General features: G+C 45.2%; 2 protein-coding genes across 2 annotated transcripts; one reads left to right on the forward strand and one right to left on the reverse strand.

The window, feature by feature from the left end:
- The first annotated feature begins 396 nt into the window (after positions 1 to 396).
- On the forward strand, positions 397 to 2,301 carry LOC124675929 (NAC domain-containing protein 48-like). The gene is made up of 3 exons (XM_047212008.1): positions 397 to 625; positions 722 to 1,035; positions 1,533 to 2,301. The coding sequence occupies exons 1-3, from the start codon at positions 445 to 447 to the stop codon at positions 2,100 to 2,102; spliced, it is 1,065 nt and encodes a 354-aa protein (XP_047067964.1). The 5' UTR covers positions 397 to 444; the 3' UTR covers positions 2,103 to 2,301.
- Positions 2,302 to 10,967: 8,666 nt separating this feature from the next.
- Positions 10,968 to 15,107, reverse strand: LOC124675726 (probable apyrase 2). Its single transcript, XM_047211802.1, has 9 exons — positions 14,814 to 15,107; positions 14,565 to 14,693; positions 14,416 to 14,472; positions 14,176 to 14,268; positions 13,166 to 13,371; positions 12,446 to 12,540; positions 11,745 to 11,959; positions 11,444 to 11,633; positions 10,968 to 11,361 (listed from the first exon to the last, which is right to left on the reverse strand). The coding sequence occupies exons 1-9, from the start codon at positions 15,105 to 15,107 to the stop codon at positions 11,249 to 11,251; spliced, it is 1,392 nt and encodes a 463-aa protein (XP_047067758.1). The 3' UTR covers positions 10,968 to 11,248.
- Positions 15,108 to 20,232: the final 5,125 nt, after the last annotated feature.

The following is a 20,232-nucleotide window of genomic DNA, read 5'->3' on the forward strand; positions in this document are numbered from 1 at the left end:
GGCGCGCGGAGATATGAGATATCACATGAGATTGATGAGCAGTGAGGGCGGCTACTAGATACGGTTGCGCAGCTCATCGACGCAAAAGGGGCGCACGCCCTCACGGCCCCGACGGACTCGCTGACGCCACGCGGAGTGTCACGCCGGACGCGAGGAATAACGAATCGGCCGGCGGGACGCGACCCGTGCCGGTTTTGCCCCCTGCAGAAACCCGATAATAGCAGGGCCTTGCCACCCGGCCGTGCGCCGCGGCGCTAACGGACAAGATACCGTGGTGCATATAAAGCACCCGGCCCGTCCCTACGGAGCCCCGCCATTCCTCGAGCTGTGACCTTCTTCTTCTTCATCATCCCCTGGTCGTGTCGTAGCTAGCTAGAGCTGAACTGCGGAAGGTGTGTGTGTTTGTGCTTCTTCATCAATCGATCGATCGGGTGGTGATCGATCATGTCGACGGCGCACGGGCACGGGGCGGCGGCGACGACGCTGCCGCCGGGGTTCCGGTTCCACCCGACGGACGAGGAGCTCATCCTCCACTACCTCCGCAACCGCGCCGCCTCCGCGCAGTGCCCCGTCCCCATCATCGCCGACGTCGACATCTACAAGTTCGATCCATGGGACCTCCCCTGTAAGCTCATCCATCCGTCCCTACTACCCTAGCTACTGATCTATATGCACAGCATCATACACGCTCACTCACGATCCATGCCGTCTGAAACTGCAGCCCAGGCGGTGTACGGCGACAGCGAGTGGTACTTCTTCAGCCCGCGCGACCGCAAGTACCCCAACGGCATCCGCCCCAACCGCGCCGCCGGCTCCGGCTACTGGAAGGCCACCGGCACCGACAAGCCCATCCACGACGGCGCCACGGGGCAGGCCGTCGGCGTCAAGAAGGCGCTCGTCTTCTACAAGGGCCGCCCGCCCAAGGGCACCAAGACCAGCTGGATCATGCACGAGTACCGCCTCGCCGCAGCCGACCCGCTCGCCGCCGCCGTCAACACCTACAGGCCAGTCAAGTTCCGCAACGTCTCCATGAGGGTATGTACCACCACTTGCATCCGTTCGTTTCGTTAGTAACCGTGCGTGCGTTCGTGCGTGCGGTCATGCACGCGGCTCGCATGAATGCTATCCCCTGCTGATGATATTCTCTTCGCGCCGCCCCATGCTCTGTTGCACCGGCCGTGCCGTTGCAACGTCGATCGGTTGTCTATCTCAGTGTCATGACCAAATTGCCCTTTTCTATCTAATTCAAGCTATTTTTTTAACAAAATCATCGGGCGGCTAATTAACATCACATCAATCGTACCACTACATGATAGCTTGCGAGCGAACGCGAGAGATGCTTTGCTTTTCTTGTGCTGCTTTGATGTAACTAGATACAAATTCGTTGGCTTTGCGATTGATGCGTTAGCTAGCGGCATGGCGTGCGCGTGTGCAGTCCCTGATTTGTCAAATTCAGTAGCTTTCGACAGGGACGGCCATGGCGGCACGTATACGTGTATGATACTGATATGTTGCACGTCTTGTGTGTGCAGTTGGACGACTGGGTGCTGTGCCGGATCTACAAGAAGACGGGCATGGCGTCGCCGATGATGGCGCCGCCGCTCATCGACTACGACCACATGGTCGACCACGACGACCTCTCCAGCGGCGGCGGCGGCAGCTTCGACGAGGCTACCGGGTTCTACACGCAATCCAACAGCAGTACATGCAGACCCATGATCATGCAGCAGCAGCAGCACGCCGGGAGGCTCCCGACGATCCCGCCAATCTCCGACCTCTTCGACGACTACGCGTTCGCCCAGATGTTCGACGCCGAGGCCGAGCACCTCGCCGTCCATCCGTCCCTGAACCAGCTCCTCTCCGTAGAAGGCGACAGCGCGGTCCACCGCGTGGAGCCGTCCTACTACGCGCCGCCGTCGTCGTCACCGGCCGGCAGCACGGGGAAACGCGAGGCGGCCAGCCCGGAAGAGTGCGCCCACCAGTCGTCGGCCAAGCGGCTCAAGGGGTCCTGCTTCGATGCGCCGCCGCAGTCGGCGCGCGGCTTGCAGCCGGCTTCGGCGGTGCTGGGCGGGCTTAACCATCAGATGCTCCCTCAGTTCTGAGCTGTAATTAATCAACTTGATTTGGCCTGTATGCGCGGCGACACCACCAAATCTTGCAGATGCTATCAAGATTTTAAGATAGATGATAATGTGTAGAACTAATTATTTACTATTCTATTATTGAAAAAAAAAACCAGGCATGTATACAGTGACGGGCGCATGAATTTGGAGATGATACTACGACACATTAAAAATGTCAGCAAGCAAATAATATGTTTAGAATATAAAAAAAGTCAACACCAAGCATATTTTGTCACCACAACAAAGCCCTATCCAAACTTTTGCAAATTTTACTACTAGATAAAGTTGCACATCTAAATGTTTTAGCACTTTCTGAAGATATATCATTTTTTAGTGGAAAATAATTGTGGCTACACACAAATTGCTTATGCATATAGTTTTCTTTGGAAAAATCATAATTGTTTTCCCTGGTTAGGCGAGAATTCGTGCTTGTGTACACATCGTGATAACCTTAAAAGATCTGAACCTTGAGACACATATGGAAGAACAAAAGCACTTCGATACACAATAATGTGTAGAGAAAATATAATACAGGTGAAAGAAAGGAAACACATAACAAACTGTGGAATTAATTATTTACTATTCTATTATTGAAAAAACCAGGCATGTACACAGTGTGACGGGCGCGTGAATTTGGAGATGATACAATAAGAAATTAGTAATGTCACCAAGCAAATAATGTGTTTAGAATATGAAATGTCAAAATAAAACATATTTTGGCACCACAATACAGTCCTATGCTCCTATCCAAAGTCTTGCAGATTTTACTAGAGTAAATTGCACATCTAAATGTTTCAGCACTTTGTGAAGATATTTCATATTTTTCATTGGAAAATAACGGTGGCTACAGACAAATTGCATGATATACACACATTTTTTCTTTGGAAAACTCAAAACCATTCCTCGATTAGGCGAGAATGCGTGCATGAGTGCACTTCATCATAACGTTAAAATATCTGAACCTTGGGACACATATGAAAGAATAAAAGTACTTGGATACACAATAATGTGCTTGATTTAGATTAGAAATCCAGACCCGCGAATAATGCAACAAAACTATTGTTGGTTATCTTGTTTTGGGTGGGAAATAGTAGTACATACACAAAACTCACCAATGCATATTTAGTTATTTACACTTCCCCACAAATCACATTTTGGTATTCAGCTGACTATCCATGTATTTAGTGGTGACCCAGCCCTGCATGTAATTAATGACTAAATGTGCACAAATATTTACACTTCCCCACAAATTTCGTATGCATATAGTTTTCTTCTGAAAAATAATAACTTTTTTCCTCGGCTATGCGAGAATGCGTGCTTGTGTAGGCTTCATGATAACTTTAAAATATCTGAACCTAGAGACACATATGGAAGAACAAAAGCACTTGGATACACAATAGTATAATACAGGTGAAAGAAAATAAACACATATCAATTGTGGAATTGATTATTTACTATTCTATTATTGAAAAAATAGGCATGTACACAGTGTGACGGGCGCATGAATTTTCAGATGATACTATAAGACATTAATAATGTCACGTAGCAAATAATGTGTTTCAAATATGAAATGTCAAAATAAAACATATTTTGGCACCACAACACAGTCCTACCCAAAGTCTTGGAGATCTTACTAGAGAAAATTGCACATCTAAATGTTTCAGCACTTTGTGAAGATATTTCGTATTTTTCATTGGAAAAGAACGGTGGCTACAGGGAAATTGCATGATATACACACATTTTTTTCTTTGGAAAATTCAAAACCAGTTTTCCTCGATTGGGAGAGAATGTGTATGAGTGCACTTCATCATAACGTTAAAATATTTGAACCTCTAGACATATATGAAAGAATAAAAATACTTGGATACACACTAATGTGCTTGATTTAGATTAGAAATCTAGACATGCGAATAATCAACAAGACTATTGTTGGTTATCTTGTTTTGGGTGGGAAGTAGTTGTACATACACAAAACTTAGCCATGCATATTTACACTTCCCGACAAATTAAATTTTGGTATTCACTGACTATCCATGTATTCAGTGGTGACCCCGCCCTACATGTAATTGATGACTAAATGTGCACAAATATTTACACTTCCCCACAAATTTCTTATGCATATAGTTTTCTTTGAAAAAACCATAACTGTTTTTCCCCGATTAGGCGAGAATGCGTGCTTGTGTACGCTTCATGATAACGTTAAAACATCAGAACCTGGAGACACATATGAAAGAACAAAAGCACTTGGATACACAATAATATAATACAGGTGAAAGAAAATAAACACATATCAATTGGGGAATTAATTATTTAATATTCTATTATTGAAAAAACTAGGCATGTACGCAGTGTGACGGGCGCGTGAATTTTGAGATGATACTATAAGACATTAATAATGTCACGAAGAAAGCAATGTGTTTCGTCAAAATAAACATATTTTGGCACCACAACACAGTCCTATCCAAAGTCTTGCAGATTTTACTAGAGAAAATTGCACATCTAAATGTTTCAGCACATTGTGAAGATATTTCATATTTTTCATTGGAAAAGAACGGTGGCTACAGGAAAATTGCATGATATACACACATGTTTTTCTTTGGCAAATTCAAAACCATTTTTCCTCGATTGGGCGAGAATGCGTATGAGTGCACTTCATCATAACGTCAAAAGATCTGAACCTCTAGGGACATATGAAAGAATAAAAGTACTTGGATACACAATGATGTGCTTGATTTAGATTAGAAATCTAGACCCGCGAATAATCAACAAGACTATTGTTGGTTATCTTGTTTTGGGTGGGAAGTAGTAGTACATATACAAAACTTAGCCATGATATTTACACTTCTGAAAGTACATAGAGCCTCCATTTGTGGTTTTGGTAATTGATGACAACCCCTATGGACTAATATTTGCATTGAGTTATAGTTATAGGATTTGTCCATAGGCAATGCTTGAACCATATGTTGGCTTCAAGATTGCAATAAGAAGAAACTTATGAAGAATATCAAGTGACAAGTATGCCTTGAAGATGAAGATGAAGTGAGCCCTTAAAGTTAACTTCAAGACATCAACATGATGAAGAATGAAGTGCAAGTTCAAGATGAGCCAACTTGAAGAGATCATATGCTTAAAGCTTGTCATCCATATGGTGATCATGGATATGTGAAGATGCGCCGAAGAAGAAGCTCTCCAATGGTGGATTATGGGGGAGCAATCAACTAGACTTCATCAAGCAAGCACAATCAAGAAAGGTGTTCCATCTTGTTCCGATCAAGATCGTCATCATCGAGCTCAAGAGGAACGCGCAAAGTTTTTTTTCCGAGGTTGTCGCGCAAAGTTAAGGTTTGCTCTTGATAGTGTTTCTTTCTTACTGGTCTCATGGTGTAGTTGGAGACCGGTTTATAGCTTAGTTGTCGTACTATCAAGAGGGCTCTCGAGTGAGTAACTCGATCATATCCTTCGGAGAGCTCAAACCTTTGCATCCTTGCATTATCTTTCTTGGTTGTTATTTGGATCTTATCTATGTGATCTTTTAGATCTTGTGCTTATTCTCATGACAAGCTCTAGTTCATCGAGAATGGTTTTTGCACAGAAAACTTGTTGCATTTTCAAGGTTGGAGGTTTTACCGACATGTCTTTTTTAGATAGGTTAAACATTTCATAATTTATTTCAATCCTACCTTGATGTACTATGATGGTTCCCTGCATAATCTTGTAGAGCTTGTTACTAGCTTCTAAACGAACCCAAGATCATCAAAATCGGATTTCGGATGCTCAAGTTAAGGTCTTTCTCGTTTCGCTGTTGCTGCTAGTTTTCTCCATGCCGGAAATTCCAGCCCTGGAAAAAAAAATTCCAGGCAAATTTCCGGGCCCCTTACTGCGAGCAGTTCCCTTAAGTCCTTAGCCATTTTTCGAAGCCCGGGGGTGGAAATTTTGGCTCGGGAGGTTGACCTTGACAAGCTTCCTCTCCCTCTAATCCATCCATGATTCTTGCACCTATTTGAGGGAAAATAGAGAGGAGATCTAGATCTACATCTTGACCAATCAAATCCCTCTCTTTGTGAGGGGAATCCACTAGATCTAGATCTTGGAGAAATTTGGTGTTCCTCCTCTTATTTGTTCTTTCTCTCTTATTCCCCCAATAGCTTGTGTAGCTTTGTTGGAATTTGAGAGAGAATGACTTGAGCATCTTAGTGGTGTTCTTTCCATTGCATTTGGTGCATCGGTTTGACTTCTCCGCAGGGTGATACGTGGAGGTGAAAATTCGTGAGATATACTCTTCGGGTGCTTGTTCCTCTTGGTTCTTTGGACCCTAGACGGCTTAGTGGTCTTTGTGGTGTTCTTGGGGCCTCCAATTAAGTTGTGGAGATTGCCTCAAGCTTTGTGCTTTGTGGCTCAGTGGTGTTCTTGGGACCTCTAATTAAGTTGTGGAGGTTCCTCAAGAGCAAGGCCTTTGTGGTGCTTTATTGGGAGCCTCCAATTAAGTTGTGGAGATAGCCCCAAGCTTTGTGCATGTTCGGTGACCACCCTAAGCTAGGTTCCATAGTGGATCAAGGACATCCCTTTTCATGGGAATTCTCGAGGAGAATACGGTGAGGCCTTCGTGTCGTTTGGAGTGACTTGTCCTCCACACCGCTCCAACGTAGAGTAGCACTTGAGTGTGAACTTCGGGATACATCGTCGTCTCCGTGTCACCTCGGTTATTTCTATACCCGAGCTCTTTACTTATGCACTTTACTTTGTGATAGTCTTTGTGCTTGAAGTTATATATCTTGCTACAAAAGAAGCCTGGTGACCGGGTGTATACGTGAGCACGCATCCACTGGCTGACACGTGTCACATTTAGCAACCCTCTGTTATCATCGTTGTTGGGTTAGCAAACGACATCAGCACTAACAACACTTCCAAATCAGTAGGTGCTACCAATCATTGAAACGCTAGACCCGCAGCCCACACCAAGTACGCTTAGCGATATATAAGACAACGTCAAGGTAACAGACCCAATTGACTAGAACCGGATCTCAAGGCAGATCGTGTGGTATCTAGAGGGTGCTCACGTATACACCTAGTCACCAAATCCTCTCTCTTGCTGTCACATAGTTTTTTTATTTACTTAGCATCAGTTGTTGGTGCACATAGGTGAACCCTAGTTATATAGATTTTGTGCTTAAAAAATTAAACACTAGTTTTATTCTGCATTTGTTAAGTCATATTCGTGAATGTTTTAAACCTCCTATTCACCCTCCCTCTAGGCTGCATCCGTGTCCTTTCAACTTCCCCACAAATTAAATTTTAGTATTCAACTGACTATCCATGTATTCAGTGGTGACCCCACCCTGCATGTAATTGATGACTAAATGTGCACATATATTTATACTTCCCCACAAATTAAAATTTCTTGGAAGTACAAAGTCTTAGTTTTTTGAAATCGTAATGGTGTGCTAAACTCTTGTATAATGTCACCGTGTGCTATCTGGTTAGCTACAAATCGCAATGGTGCCCGCCGATCGGTAATACTCCCTTTTATGAAATTAATGAAATTTATTAAAATTTAGATGCATCTACATATTAGATAGTGCCTATATATATCTAAATTTTAATAAATGTAAGACAACTTTGAAGAGACGGAAGGAGTATAATATATCTAAGTTTATTGCATCGTCCATAAAATCGAGTATTTCTTCCTGGACAAGGTTTTTCATCTCCCCTCTGAAGCTCGTCATCACCATCGCTTGCCCATGGAATAGAAATGATCTGATCGGTATTGCTGATAAAAATAAGCAAAGAGGCTGAAAAAATAGAGTAAATAGACATGACTCAGACGGTTTCTCGTGGTCTTCAGTTCAAGCAATTTATAGGTAGAAGTAACAACAGATACCAGCATAACAAAAAATATTAGGCTAGTCGTAGTGTATAGTAACTTAGACTAGTGTCATGTCTATGTTATTATTATCATAGTGCACAATAACATCAATATAGTATTATAGATGACTTCATTTACTAGGTTGTATACTCATTGTGTTTTGAAAAGTGGCATGTAATAGTAACTAGCTACTTACTCTGACCAAATTTACCGAATCAGATCCTGAGTTACCGCTGAAGTTACTTGCACTATAATTAGTCTTACAAGCAGCAAACGAACACACATGCCACGAGGCACGGCAAGGCCATGCACCTCCTAGCCTCGCCGTCGAATAGTGTGCTTCTTTTGAGAATACCCGGATAGCTAAAATTACTAACACATTTAACAACTCTTATTTACTCTAATATAATAAATTAATATTAATATGTATAGTACCAATGGCATATAACATAAAATATATTTTATGAAGATTCTAAGAAAACTTATTTATGTTATAAATGTTCATATTTTATTTGTGTATTTGATAAAATATTATAAAGTTTGAATTTGGCTAAACCTTAACACTTGGAAATATTATTTTTGGAAGGTACTCCCTCCGTTTGGAATTATAAGGCCATATAATTTTTTTAATTTTTTAGGTATTATAAGACTTATCTCATTTATTTTATTGTCATGTCTTTCTCCACTGCATCCTCATTTATTTCTCTCTCTTCTTCGATGCATATGAAACGGTGCATGCATTAATTATGAGGAGAGTTATTGGCTTTCTTGATCCTACGAATTGGCGATTTTAGATCTTTCACAATGGAGATTTCTTAGCGCAATATCATAGGCAATATGCTTATGTGGCACTATAATTAATGATAAAAGATACTAGTGATATTGTAGAGATTATCATAGGGTCTACAAGATTTGTTTGGCATTAATTTTTCTAATTCTACGTGCTATAATATGATATCTATTTATGATACTATTATGATATCTTTTATCATTAATGGTTGTGACATACTATTAGCTTTTTATATGTATATGCATGCTATTATATCTCTACTGTGGGTAGTCTTATAATCTCAAACAGAAACGAGTAATTAAAAGAATGTGACATATTATCTTTTTGCATGCATATAATATCACTAGCTATGATATCTCTATTGTGGGTTGTCTTATGATCTCAAACAGAAACAAGTAATAAAGGAAATATAACTACTAGTAGTTATTTTAAGGAGGATTAGTTAATGCAAAAAAGCTTATCCCGGAAACTTCTCGGAGGCATTGCTCTATAAATAGCCCTCCATTCGGGTCCAGGTATACATTGTCCTCCAAAACAACAAAAAGAATATCGACCATCATCGCACATTGCAGTTTTAGAGACTACTAAGTATCATGCAGTCCAAGATATCAGTGATCCTTGCGGCTTGGTTGTTGTTTTGCATTAGCAGCCGAGGTACCCATCCTTAATTAGTTTCTTTTTTGCAAACACAACATACCTGTTTTTTCTGATATACGAACGCGTGAGCTGCAGGGGCTGCGACCGGGTGCGCACTGGAGAACATCGTGGTGACCCAAGCCGACACCAGCGGCTGGGCGCACGGCCAACCGGTGTACGCGGTGACGGTGAAGAACACGTGCGACTGCCCCCAGTCCGACATCATGTTGGAGTGCGACGGTTTCAAGACCACATTGGAGATGGACCCGTCCAAGTTCAAGTACAACGGTGACAGCAAGCTCTGCCTCGTCAACAATGGAGAGCCCGTGGTGCAGGGCCAGGACGTCAACTTCCGGTACGCCTGGAGCCCAAAGTTCTTGCTTCCGCCTGCCAACTCGACGCTGGCGTGCTGATGATTTATGTTAAAAATAACTGACTGTTGAATGAATAAGAGCAATTAAATGTCACAATGTGCTCAGCCTTCAACCTGATATTGCTTCCGTTCTTGAATCATTTTGCACATCCCAGCAGGCCTCTTTGCTTCAAAAGGATCTATAAAGAATCACCAGAAAATTTTGAATTCTTATATGCATAATCAATTACACTCTCACTGATCTCTTTAGGGCATGCTCGGGAGATTCACTTTGGAACAATTTTATAGATCCTCCTGGGACGTTTTCTCACCACCATATTCCTTTTGCCATGTATAACACACGATCGGTTGAGAAAGGTACAATGCTTGACACCGATGAGGGCGAGGTTACCCTCCGTGGCCAAAATCATAGGCTCACGGAGGAATCCGGTGGGTTCCCCGCTATTGTAAGAGATGCAGAAGTAGGAGACATGTGGCGGCGGGGCGAAGCAGAAGGTGACCTGCAGCGTATCCTCCTTGGCGGCGCCATCACTTTCTATCTTGGTGACCAGACAACGGGCGGTGGTGTGGTTGCGCTCGTCGATCATGTAGGCAGCATGGTCGACGAGGGCTTCTACCCAGTCCCACGAATCCTTCTCCCCTTCCCCATGGCCGCTTTCTGGAGGAGGAAGCCGGGACTCCTCGTAGTAGGTCATGTCGAGGATGGATAATTCCTCTGCCCTCTTTATCTATCACTGCTGGGTTTTTTTCTTGTGTGACAGCGGATCTAACGCCTACCACGAGTATTTATCGGAAGGTCTAGTCTTCAATTAGCTGTGATGGAGTTGGTATTCGAATCGGATAGGCTGACATAGATTGTAACTGGAGTCGGATGAATCCCCTTTCTTTCCCACATACAGAAAAATAAAAGGGATCGGTAACGTAACCGGATGAACTGACGCAGGCTGCATGTAGCCGGGCCCAGTAAACTCAGCTTATATGCGTCTGCCAGGATCAAGCAATGGGCCATATGAGGTAGGGTTTTTTTTATGGCGGCTATGATGTAGGTGAACCCAGATAAAAATGACACAGTGCAGCATTCAAAATAGTAACGAACAAAATTTCAAAAAAAAAAAAAATAGTAACGAACAAGACATTTACGGCAAGTGAATAATGTATTCCTGTTCATCTCACGTGGAAGTCTGAAAGAATGGCATATGCTCTCATCCTACTTTCATCAGTACAAAAATAATAATGCGCCTTACAATGGCGTCTGGATCAAATACAATTGGTGATGTAATACATGTGTCCTTGTATGAATCTACTGTACGGGAGGGGAGGCTAGATGAACTGACCAAGTGACAAAATGGCGACTTCAGGGGGAGCACAGAACCAGATCAAGTGTAAAACCTCAGAAACCAAAACTTCTACAGCGGCCACGCTCATGGTCCCCCATCGATGTTCCCTTGCTAAAAGGGTGATGCCTATGATGAAGATGCAACCTCAATGGCGCTTCCAAGTGGCCATGCTGCTTCAACGAACGCGTCACTGTAGGGGACCTTCTTTACCAAGGTCATCTCATGTTGAGGCTCGACACCTGACAGAGGAAAGCAAAAGGAATGAGACATTGCATTTATGCTGACTCCGGCGATTTTTTTACTTTGAACCCAGCCACTTACCAAATCCATCAACAAGCAGTGTGTACTGGTAAACAAGATCCATGCAAATATATGGAATGTTATCCTTCTGGACACCGGGGTAACTAGACTGGGCGTCATTCACGTTTAACTTACAAGCACGCTTGGCAGCTTCCTTAAAGTCTGAGGGTTTAACCTTAGCAACAGCTGCCTCAGGGTTTATGAACCCAGCCTGAGCAGAAACCACAGCAATTTTAGACGTATTGTGAGAAAGAGTAGCAAACAAGTGAAAATCATCTTCAGATGGAGCACACTGCTAGAATCAGATGTTCCATAACCTTACCTCAGCTGCCCTGTCAAAGAAAAACGATGCTACAAAGAGATTCTTCTGTCCATCACCACCACCACCATTCCAAATGCCACCGAAGGAACATTTCATGTGAGTGCAAGCTTCATCCACTTTAAGAGCTTTCACTACATCATCCCTGCAATCTGAATAACTACCACCAGAAGGTGCAGCTGATGCTTCAAATGTCTTGTCGCCATATTTATATTGCCCTAAAATCAAAAATACAATTAGAGTCAGGCCATCCTAAGGTCATTACAGATAAACCAACAAGGATGCGATGTCATAATCAGCATGTGGACTTCGTATTTGCTACTGAGTTTCATGGACATAGTACAGAGTGTAGAGTTATACAGATTACTACAGTTACTTCAACTGAAGGTTGATAAGCGTGACTACCAAGCAAAACCAATAAGATGGTTTTTCTAGTACAGAATGCTACATAGAATAAATGTCAGGGATCCTCCTATTGTAAGCCTGAGTTTGTACCACATTGAGTATTATAATAAGCCTACCCACAAAAAAGAGTACTCCGTATTATAATAAGCCATTTAGGGATAGGAAACTATAGAACAAAGCAGACCTTGATAGGAAAAAACTTCACTTAATGGGAAGGGAGCTAGTTTAGAATTTAGACTTGTAAGATGCAGATAGAATACATGATAGCAGAACAGTAAGGTAGAAGAAAGCAGACATACCCTGGTGTCCAGCCAATATACAGTTGCTGTAACCATTGGCATTGCCAGCCTTTAAGATCTCAGCTCTAGCAGCCAGCAGCCCATAGCGCAAATAGCTGTAACAAAATGTTGACAGTTATATGCATGAATTAAAAATCTTAAACTTTGGAACATAATAATCACGTGACGTTACTTCAATTAGTCATCCATCAAAAACTAATTACTGCACAGAGCGCAACTGGATGCAAGACTTTATGTCAGATTAAGTGTTGGTTAAATGAAAGCAAAATATCTTCTGTCCAAAATGCAGTAGCCTTGAAACACAGTACTAGAATGCAGCTAAGCTTTTGTGAAGACGACCTGCCTGCTCTTTATGGAGGAATATTACACGTCTAATAATTGCATTTTAACTTGAGTTGTCCTGAAGTTTCTCACACATCCAATACAATAGGAATTGTGTTACATACTTTTAGCAGTACATGGTAGCTTCATCCAGAATAACAAACTTTTCCTTTAAGTAGTTTATATGAATCATAAATCCGACTAGACATAAACAAGAGATTACCAACAGGTTCTTAAAATAGGTTCTGAAAATTGTTACTTTGATATATGCTTAACATCAGCAGAGGGTTCCCATTCAAATTTTTTTTAAAAAAAAGCAGATGTTTCAGAATTTACCATGACAATATTTTGGCCAGAAAATAGAAACAGCGAAAAGCTATTAAATGTTATAGTACTAACCTGTGGACATAAAGATAATATGTCGTTCCCTTAAGGAAAAGCTTCTTCACATATGCATCTTCACCCTCTGCTGGTTTAGGAGCCTTTTCGGCATCCTTCTCTGCGATAGCGTATGCCATTTGGACGGATCCACCGCCAAGATCAACCACACCAACAGTGTCTGCGTAGGTCTTTCCCAGATTTCCCAACAGATAATTAATGGTAACCTACAAGGAGAGAGAAGAGAAAATGAGTTATACATGTTATGTATCCCTGCACTAAAAACTAAACAAAGTAGCACAGCTTATGAACAATTCCTGAACAATGTAAAGGTGTATAAATGTTGGAAAAGTCCGGTTTGAACATGGGTGCATGTGAACCCTAGTTAGAAATGCATTTTCCAAATGTTAAAAAATTCTGAAATAAAAATATCCGGGTACGTACGCATGTTTCATGTGTGCGTAGAAAGTTTTCGCGGAGAAACCACTTTTTTATTTCAGAATCTAAAAAAGACAAAATACATCACATATATACTGCTATATAGCCCTGCAAAATTTCACTTTTTTGCCGAGACAAAATAAAAAGTTTTTTCGTCACGAAACTCATGTCCAGGGCACATATTTGAGATCATCTGAGAAATCATTTTGTGTTTCGATTTTTAAAACATGTTTTGACATCACAAACGGAACTTTTCAAAAAGTGGGTTCACATGCCCCCATGTTCTATATATGCACACTCTATAAATGTTGTACTATATGAGGACATGACACGGCCTCATACTATGCCTCGTTAGTGGTCACCTTGAGCTCTGGTTACGTAAAATTTAATTTAAGATCTGAACTGGCATATACCAGTTCGTAACAGAAAATTCTGGAATGTAGTCTTCTAAAAAAATGGAAATGCACAGTGATACTATTTTTGTTCATACTAAACCTTTGATAGACAGGGAAGATTGACAGGCATTTCTAAGAGTCAGGGGACGAAGTAATAGTTGAGAGCATATATGAGAATAAGTATCACCAGCATCTTACCCACTCATATGCACCTTCCTGAGATCCATCAAGAACTGTAACCCAGTCCGGTTGGTTTTTAAAAGAACTCTTTTCACGAAGAAGATCCCTAACCTGGAGATTAGTGGATTCATTAGCATCCAGTATTAATGAACCATCACGGTGAATAAAACCCTCACTGAAACAAACATACTATACTCCAGGAGCGTGCAATGCAGACAATAATAATGACATCCGGAGTGGTGGAAGAGCACTTCTTACCGCTTGCAAAATCTGCTCGGACTTCTCTGTTCCCAATGCTCTCAAACCCGCGGTGGCCTGTGCATGGATGATGAAGCTTAAGAACACCGTGGTAGAGTACAAATTACAGACAGAATGTACTAGTGTGGCCGTGCTACCACGGCACTTACCCCAACTCTGACCGGCGTCTGGTCGCGCAGCTCCGCGGGGATCACCTCCTTGGCTTTGTCGATGAGGGAGACGAGCGATTCCGCGGCCTCGCGCGGGTCCGCGGCGTACGCGCTGAGCCCGGGCTTTTTCTGCGCGAGAGAGAGGAAGAGGAAGGGGAAGGGAATTTTTAGACAGACGACGATAGTGCGTAAGGAGACCAGATCCAGATCGGATGGAGGGAGGGAGGGTGGGGTGGGGGGATTGATTACCTGGACGAATAGCTCGATCTCGGAGCCAATGTGGAGGAGATCCAGGTTGGCGTCGAAGCGGAAGACGTGGACGCGGCTGCCGGAGCTGCCCGCGTCGAAGATGACGGCGTACTTGCTGGCGGCGGGGGCGGCGTGGGTGGTGTGGGTGTGGGTGTTGGGGGAGCGCGGCATGAGGAGGAGCACGAGCGAGACGAGCGCGACGGGGGCGAGGACGACGAGCAGGACCCCGCGGTAGCGGTGCGCGCGGTCGGCGAGCGTGTCCTGGCGCGCGGGCAGCTGCGAGTAGCGGCGCATCTTGTCGGCGGCGGCGGGGAGCAGGAGGAGGTCCGGCGAGGAGGGCGTGCGGTAGCGCACGCGGCCGGCGGCGGCGGCGGCGGGCGGCGACGGCTGCTGCTGCTTGACCGCGGCCTCCGGGTCCTCCGCGGGATCCAGCGCGCGCGCTTGAGGGGGGGCGGGGAGGGTTGATCTGCGTGCGGGAGGTTCGGGGTGGAGGAGTATAAGGCAGGCAGGCCCGTGCGTCGGTGCGTGGGTTTGACTTGCGGGCCGCGTCGGGATCCGAGCGCGCTCTGGTGCGTCTCGGGATGCGGCGCGAGCGGGCGGTGCCGGAGGGCGCGGCGGCGGTGTCTGCTACCGGCGGGCACGCGCGCGGCAGAGGAGGAGGAGGTGGTGGTGATCTGGGAATGGGCGGCGTTTTGTAGTGGCCGTGGCGTGGCGTGGCGTGGCGGGGAAGGAGGAGGAAGGTTTGTTGCGAGTTCGCCGTGGGCGTGCCGGTGCGGTGCGGGTTGGCTTTGCTTCGTCCGCGCGCGTGTGGTGTGCGGAGTTGGCCGGACGCCACCGGAGCTCGGTAAATACGATGCTGGGTCCACGCCGTGATGGGTTTGGTGCGAGATTGCTACGAGTAATTGACCGCGTACGCGTTGGTCTCCACCGCGTTAAGATCTTCACAAATAAACTCATAGTTCTGCGTATTTGACAAATCTTGGTCAATATTTGCCATATTTTCACAAATAAACTCACAATTCGGCGTATTTGACAAATTTTGGCCTATTTTCTAAAATAAACGGTTAAAGTTCAACAAAGCAAGCAAATAATTTAACAAGTTTCGAAACAAATCAAATGAAAACCATTTGGTGTTGCCTCGAAGCCTCCATATGTGCTCCACCAGATCATCATGCAGTTGTTGATGCATTGTGGACTCTCGAATCTCCTGACGCATAGCAATGAATGAACTCCACGATGTCGGCACCTGGTGATTAGGCTGTGCAAGAGGCCACTCTTTGTCATATGGTGCAGTTTGCTCGCTCAGAGAAATGGGATACTTTCGCTCATTCTTAATAATCATGTTATGTAAGCGCACACAACAGTTCATCACCTCCCACATTTAATCTTCAGACCAAGTCATAGCAGGGAACTGGACTACATCAAATCTCTGCTGAAGGACACCAAATGCACGCTCGATGTCCTTTCGGCAAGCTTCTTGTTTCCCTGACAAACTCTGCATGCTTCGGGAGGACGGGGCTTGAGATAGTCTTCACAAATGTTGCCCACTTTGGATAGATACCGTCTGTAAGATAGTATCCCTTGTTGTAGTGTCGTCCATTGATCACAAACTCAACCGGGGGAGCATGACCCTCAACAAGCTTGGAGAATATCGGTGAGCACTGCAAGACGTTGATGTCGTTGTTGGATCCCAACATACCAAAGAACGGGTGCCGAATCCAGAAATCATGGGTAGCCACTGCCTCAAGTATCACAGTGTAGCCTTTTTTGTGACCCTTGTACATTTCCTGCCAGGAAAACGGACAGTTCTTCTATTTCCAATGCATGCAGTCAATGCTTCCAAGCATCCCCGGAAATCCTCGAGCTTCATTGACAGCGAGGATCAGAGCAGTGTCTTCGACAGTGGGTGATCTCAAGTAGATGTCCCCGAACACTGTTATCACCACCCTTCAGAAAAGGTAGAAACAATCAAGGGCGGTGGACTCCGCCATCCAACATAGTCATCGGCAGAATCACCAGGAGCTCCATATGCCAGCATCCGCATAGCCACCGTGCACTTTTGGAGGGCGGAAAACTCTGTCATGCCGGTGCAATCCAACTTGCATGTGAAATAGGAGTCGTACTCTCGAAGAGCATACACAATTCTCAGGAAGAGCTTCTGGCTTATCTTGAAACGACACCTAAAAACAGCCTCACCGTGCATGGACTATCGGCGAAGTAGTCGGCGTAGAGCATGCAGTACCCCTCCATTCGCTGCCTCGGCTTGCACTTCCGGTGACCAATGGCCTTCTCCGCGTACAAGCCCGGACAGGCAAGCTAGGATCAACATGTGCTCCTTGTCTTGGGCGGAGGGTGCCATCTCTTCTTCAAAACGCTCGGCGAACATCTGCTCCTCCTCGTCGTCCGAGTCCATGTCCGCCCAGGCAAATGGACGAATACCTGTCGGGCGTGTCGACGAGGCGCGACGCGAGGAGTTGCCCGACAGCGGAATATAGGCAGACGACGCGAGGAGTTGCCCGACGGCGGAATATAGGCAGACGACACGACGAACGGCGGAATATAGGCTGGTGGGAGGAGGGACGGTGGAGTGCAAGCAACCGGCCGGCGGATTGGCGAGTGGTGGTGCTGGCGGCGACAGAGCAACGAGAGGGGAGGGGGATTTGCGACGAGAAAGTGGTGGGGTTCGTGTGTTCTCTCGCCGACAGAGCGGGCCCGTTCCCGCTTTTCTCTCGTCCGGAGTCCCCGAGCGCACCTCAGGGGGGCGGGGATGGCCTGGGCTCTCAGGATGGATTAAGGGTCTATTCTGGGGAAAACGAGAAAGCTGGTGCGCGGCTGGCTGAATAACAAAAAACGCCTCCCTAGTCAGGGAGACGGTCAGAGGTGCTCTTATCAGGTACTAGAAAACTTTACACATCTGCAGGGGCCGCGTTTCCTATATGCCGATCAGGTCGACACCTGCACCGCGCCGCACACCCTCGTTCGCGGTGTGGGCCGGCCCGGTTAGGCAAATTTTCCCTGTTTTTTCTCTTTTTCCTTTTTTTCGTTTTCGTTTTTCTTTTTTTTATTTTCTGTTTTCAGTGTTTCATTATTTGTTCTCTCGTTTTATTTTTCAGTTTAAAAATATTTTTTGAAAATTTTCAAATTTGAAAAATGTTCAAGTTTGAAACAATTTGAACGATTTCCGAAATTTGAACAAATTTTGAATCTTGAACGAATTTTGAAACTAGTACAAATTTTTTAATCTTGAACGAATTTCAAAATTTTGGACGAATTTTGAAATCCGAACAAATTTAAATTTTGAACGTTTTTAAAATTTGAACAATTTTCTAATTTTGAATAGTTTTAAAATTTTGAACAAATTTAAAATTGAATATTTTTAAAATATGTAGAAAGAAAATTTTGAACAAATTTTGAAAATATAAAAAAACATGTAAAATATTATCTTTTAAAAACAAAACTATAAACAGAAAAAGGAAAAAATAAGAAAAGAAAAAAAGAAAAAGAGGTTACCTGATGGGCTGCGACCCAGTTAACGTACCGAACCGAACCAATGGATATCAACGATAATGGGCCAAGCCCACAGACGGCCGAGGGGTGTGCGGGACGTGGTCGGTGCCGACCAGGTCAGCATATAGCACCACCAGCAAGGGGGAAACACCACCATAACGAGACTACACAGGTGGCCCAAACCTAAGGGACACCTCTCAAAAACCCACGCCTACAGGAAAGTCAGAAGCTCCACTCCTCTATAGCCCTCTCTAGCACCACTCCGGTGGTGGGGGCATTGTCCTCAAAAACCCTAGCATTCCGATCGACTTAGAGCGTCCTAAGTAAAAGCATGACCGCAGAGTTAGCATTTTTGGTGTACTTCCGAGGGAGGTGGTCGACCACGCCATGCCACCAGGTAGGTAAGCGACTGCCAGCATCTGGTGCAGGGAGCAAATGAGCATTGGAGCGACAGCTGATTCGATGTCTCATCTGCATCGCATAGCGGGCATAGAACATTGAAGGGCAGACCACGCCTTAGCCGGAGGTTGGCGGTCCAACATCTACCACGCAGAGACAACCAAGCATGGAACCTGAACTTGAAGGGGGGCGAAGTGTAGGATAACGTTGCATAGAAAACAAAAATTTTCCTACCGCGAACACGCATTCCAAGCCAAGATGCAATCTAGAAGACGGTAGCAACGAGGGGGTATCGAGTCTCACCCTTGAAGAGATTCCAAAGCCTACAAGATGAGGCTCTTGTTGCTGTGGTAGACGATCACTTGCCGCTTGCAAAAGCGCGTAGAAGATCTTGATCACGATCGGTTCCGGCGCCACGAACGGGCAGCACCTCCGTACTCGGTCACACGTTCGGTTGTTGATGAAGACGACGTCCACCTCCCCGTTCCGGCGGGCAGCGGAAGTAGTAGCTCCTCTTGAATCCGACAGCACGACGGCGTGGTGTCGGTGGCGGTGAAGAAGTCCGGCGGAGCTTCGCTAAGCTACGCGGGAGATATGGAGGAGAGGGGGGCGGCTAGGGTTTGGGAGGGGGTGGCCGGCCACTCAAGGGGGGCGGCCAGCTTGTGGTCTTGGGGTGGCCGGCCCCCTCCCTTGGCCCCTCATTATATAGGTGGATCCCCAAGGGTTGGTGTCCAAGTCTCCGAATAAGACCCGAACCAAAAACCTTCCATAAGAGGGGGAAACCTAGCCCAACTAGGACTCCCACCAAAAGGTGGGATTTCCACCTCCCATGTGGGGGGTGGCCGGCCCCCTAAGGCCTTGTTTGGCCGGCCGGATTTAAAGTGGATTTCCGTGTATTTTCCCAGTGTAAACTAATACTCCCCAAAACACTTCGATGAATCGTTTGCGCACCTGGTTTTAGTTGGGCTGAAACCCAGCAAACCCCAGAAATCACGTCGGGTAGAGGTGAATTGGGGCGAATTGGAAACGCTTGGGTTACCTCGCGTTTTTTACTCGTCTCAAATCGGCACGGATCTGTGTACGTTTTCTCAGCCTTTTCTCTTCCTCTCTGTCTTGTGCGATTTATTCCTTCCTTCCAAACAGATAAATCAATGGAGAGTATTAAGGGAAAGGGGATTATGGTGTAACAAAGTGTTTTGGGTGACAGGAGTGTTTTCACCAAATCCACTTGAAAATATACTCTCAAATACTCACTGATACCCTCTTACCAAACGAGGCCTAAGGGGGAGTCCACTTGGGACTCCTCCCCACCTAGGGCTGGCCGGCCATGGAGGTGGAGTCCCATGTGGACTCCACCTTCCTTGGTGGTTTCTTCCGGACTTTTCTAGAACCTTCTAGAACCTTCCATAGAACCTTCCGCGACATTTTAATTCACATAAAATGACATCCTATATATGAATCTTATTCTCCGGACCATTCCGGAACTCCTCGTGATGTCCGGGATCTCATCCGG

The sequence above is a fragment of the Lolium rigidum genome, chromosome 7, assembly GCF_022539505.1.
Source record: "Lolium rigidum isolate FL_2022 chromosome 7, APGP_CSIRO_Lrig_0.1, whole genome shotgun sequence".
Classification (NCBI taxonomy): domain Eukaryota; kingdom Viridiplantae; phylum Streptophyta; class Magnoliopsida; order Poales; family Poaceae; genus Lolium; species Lolium rigidum.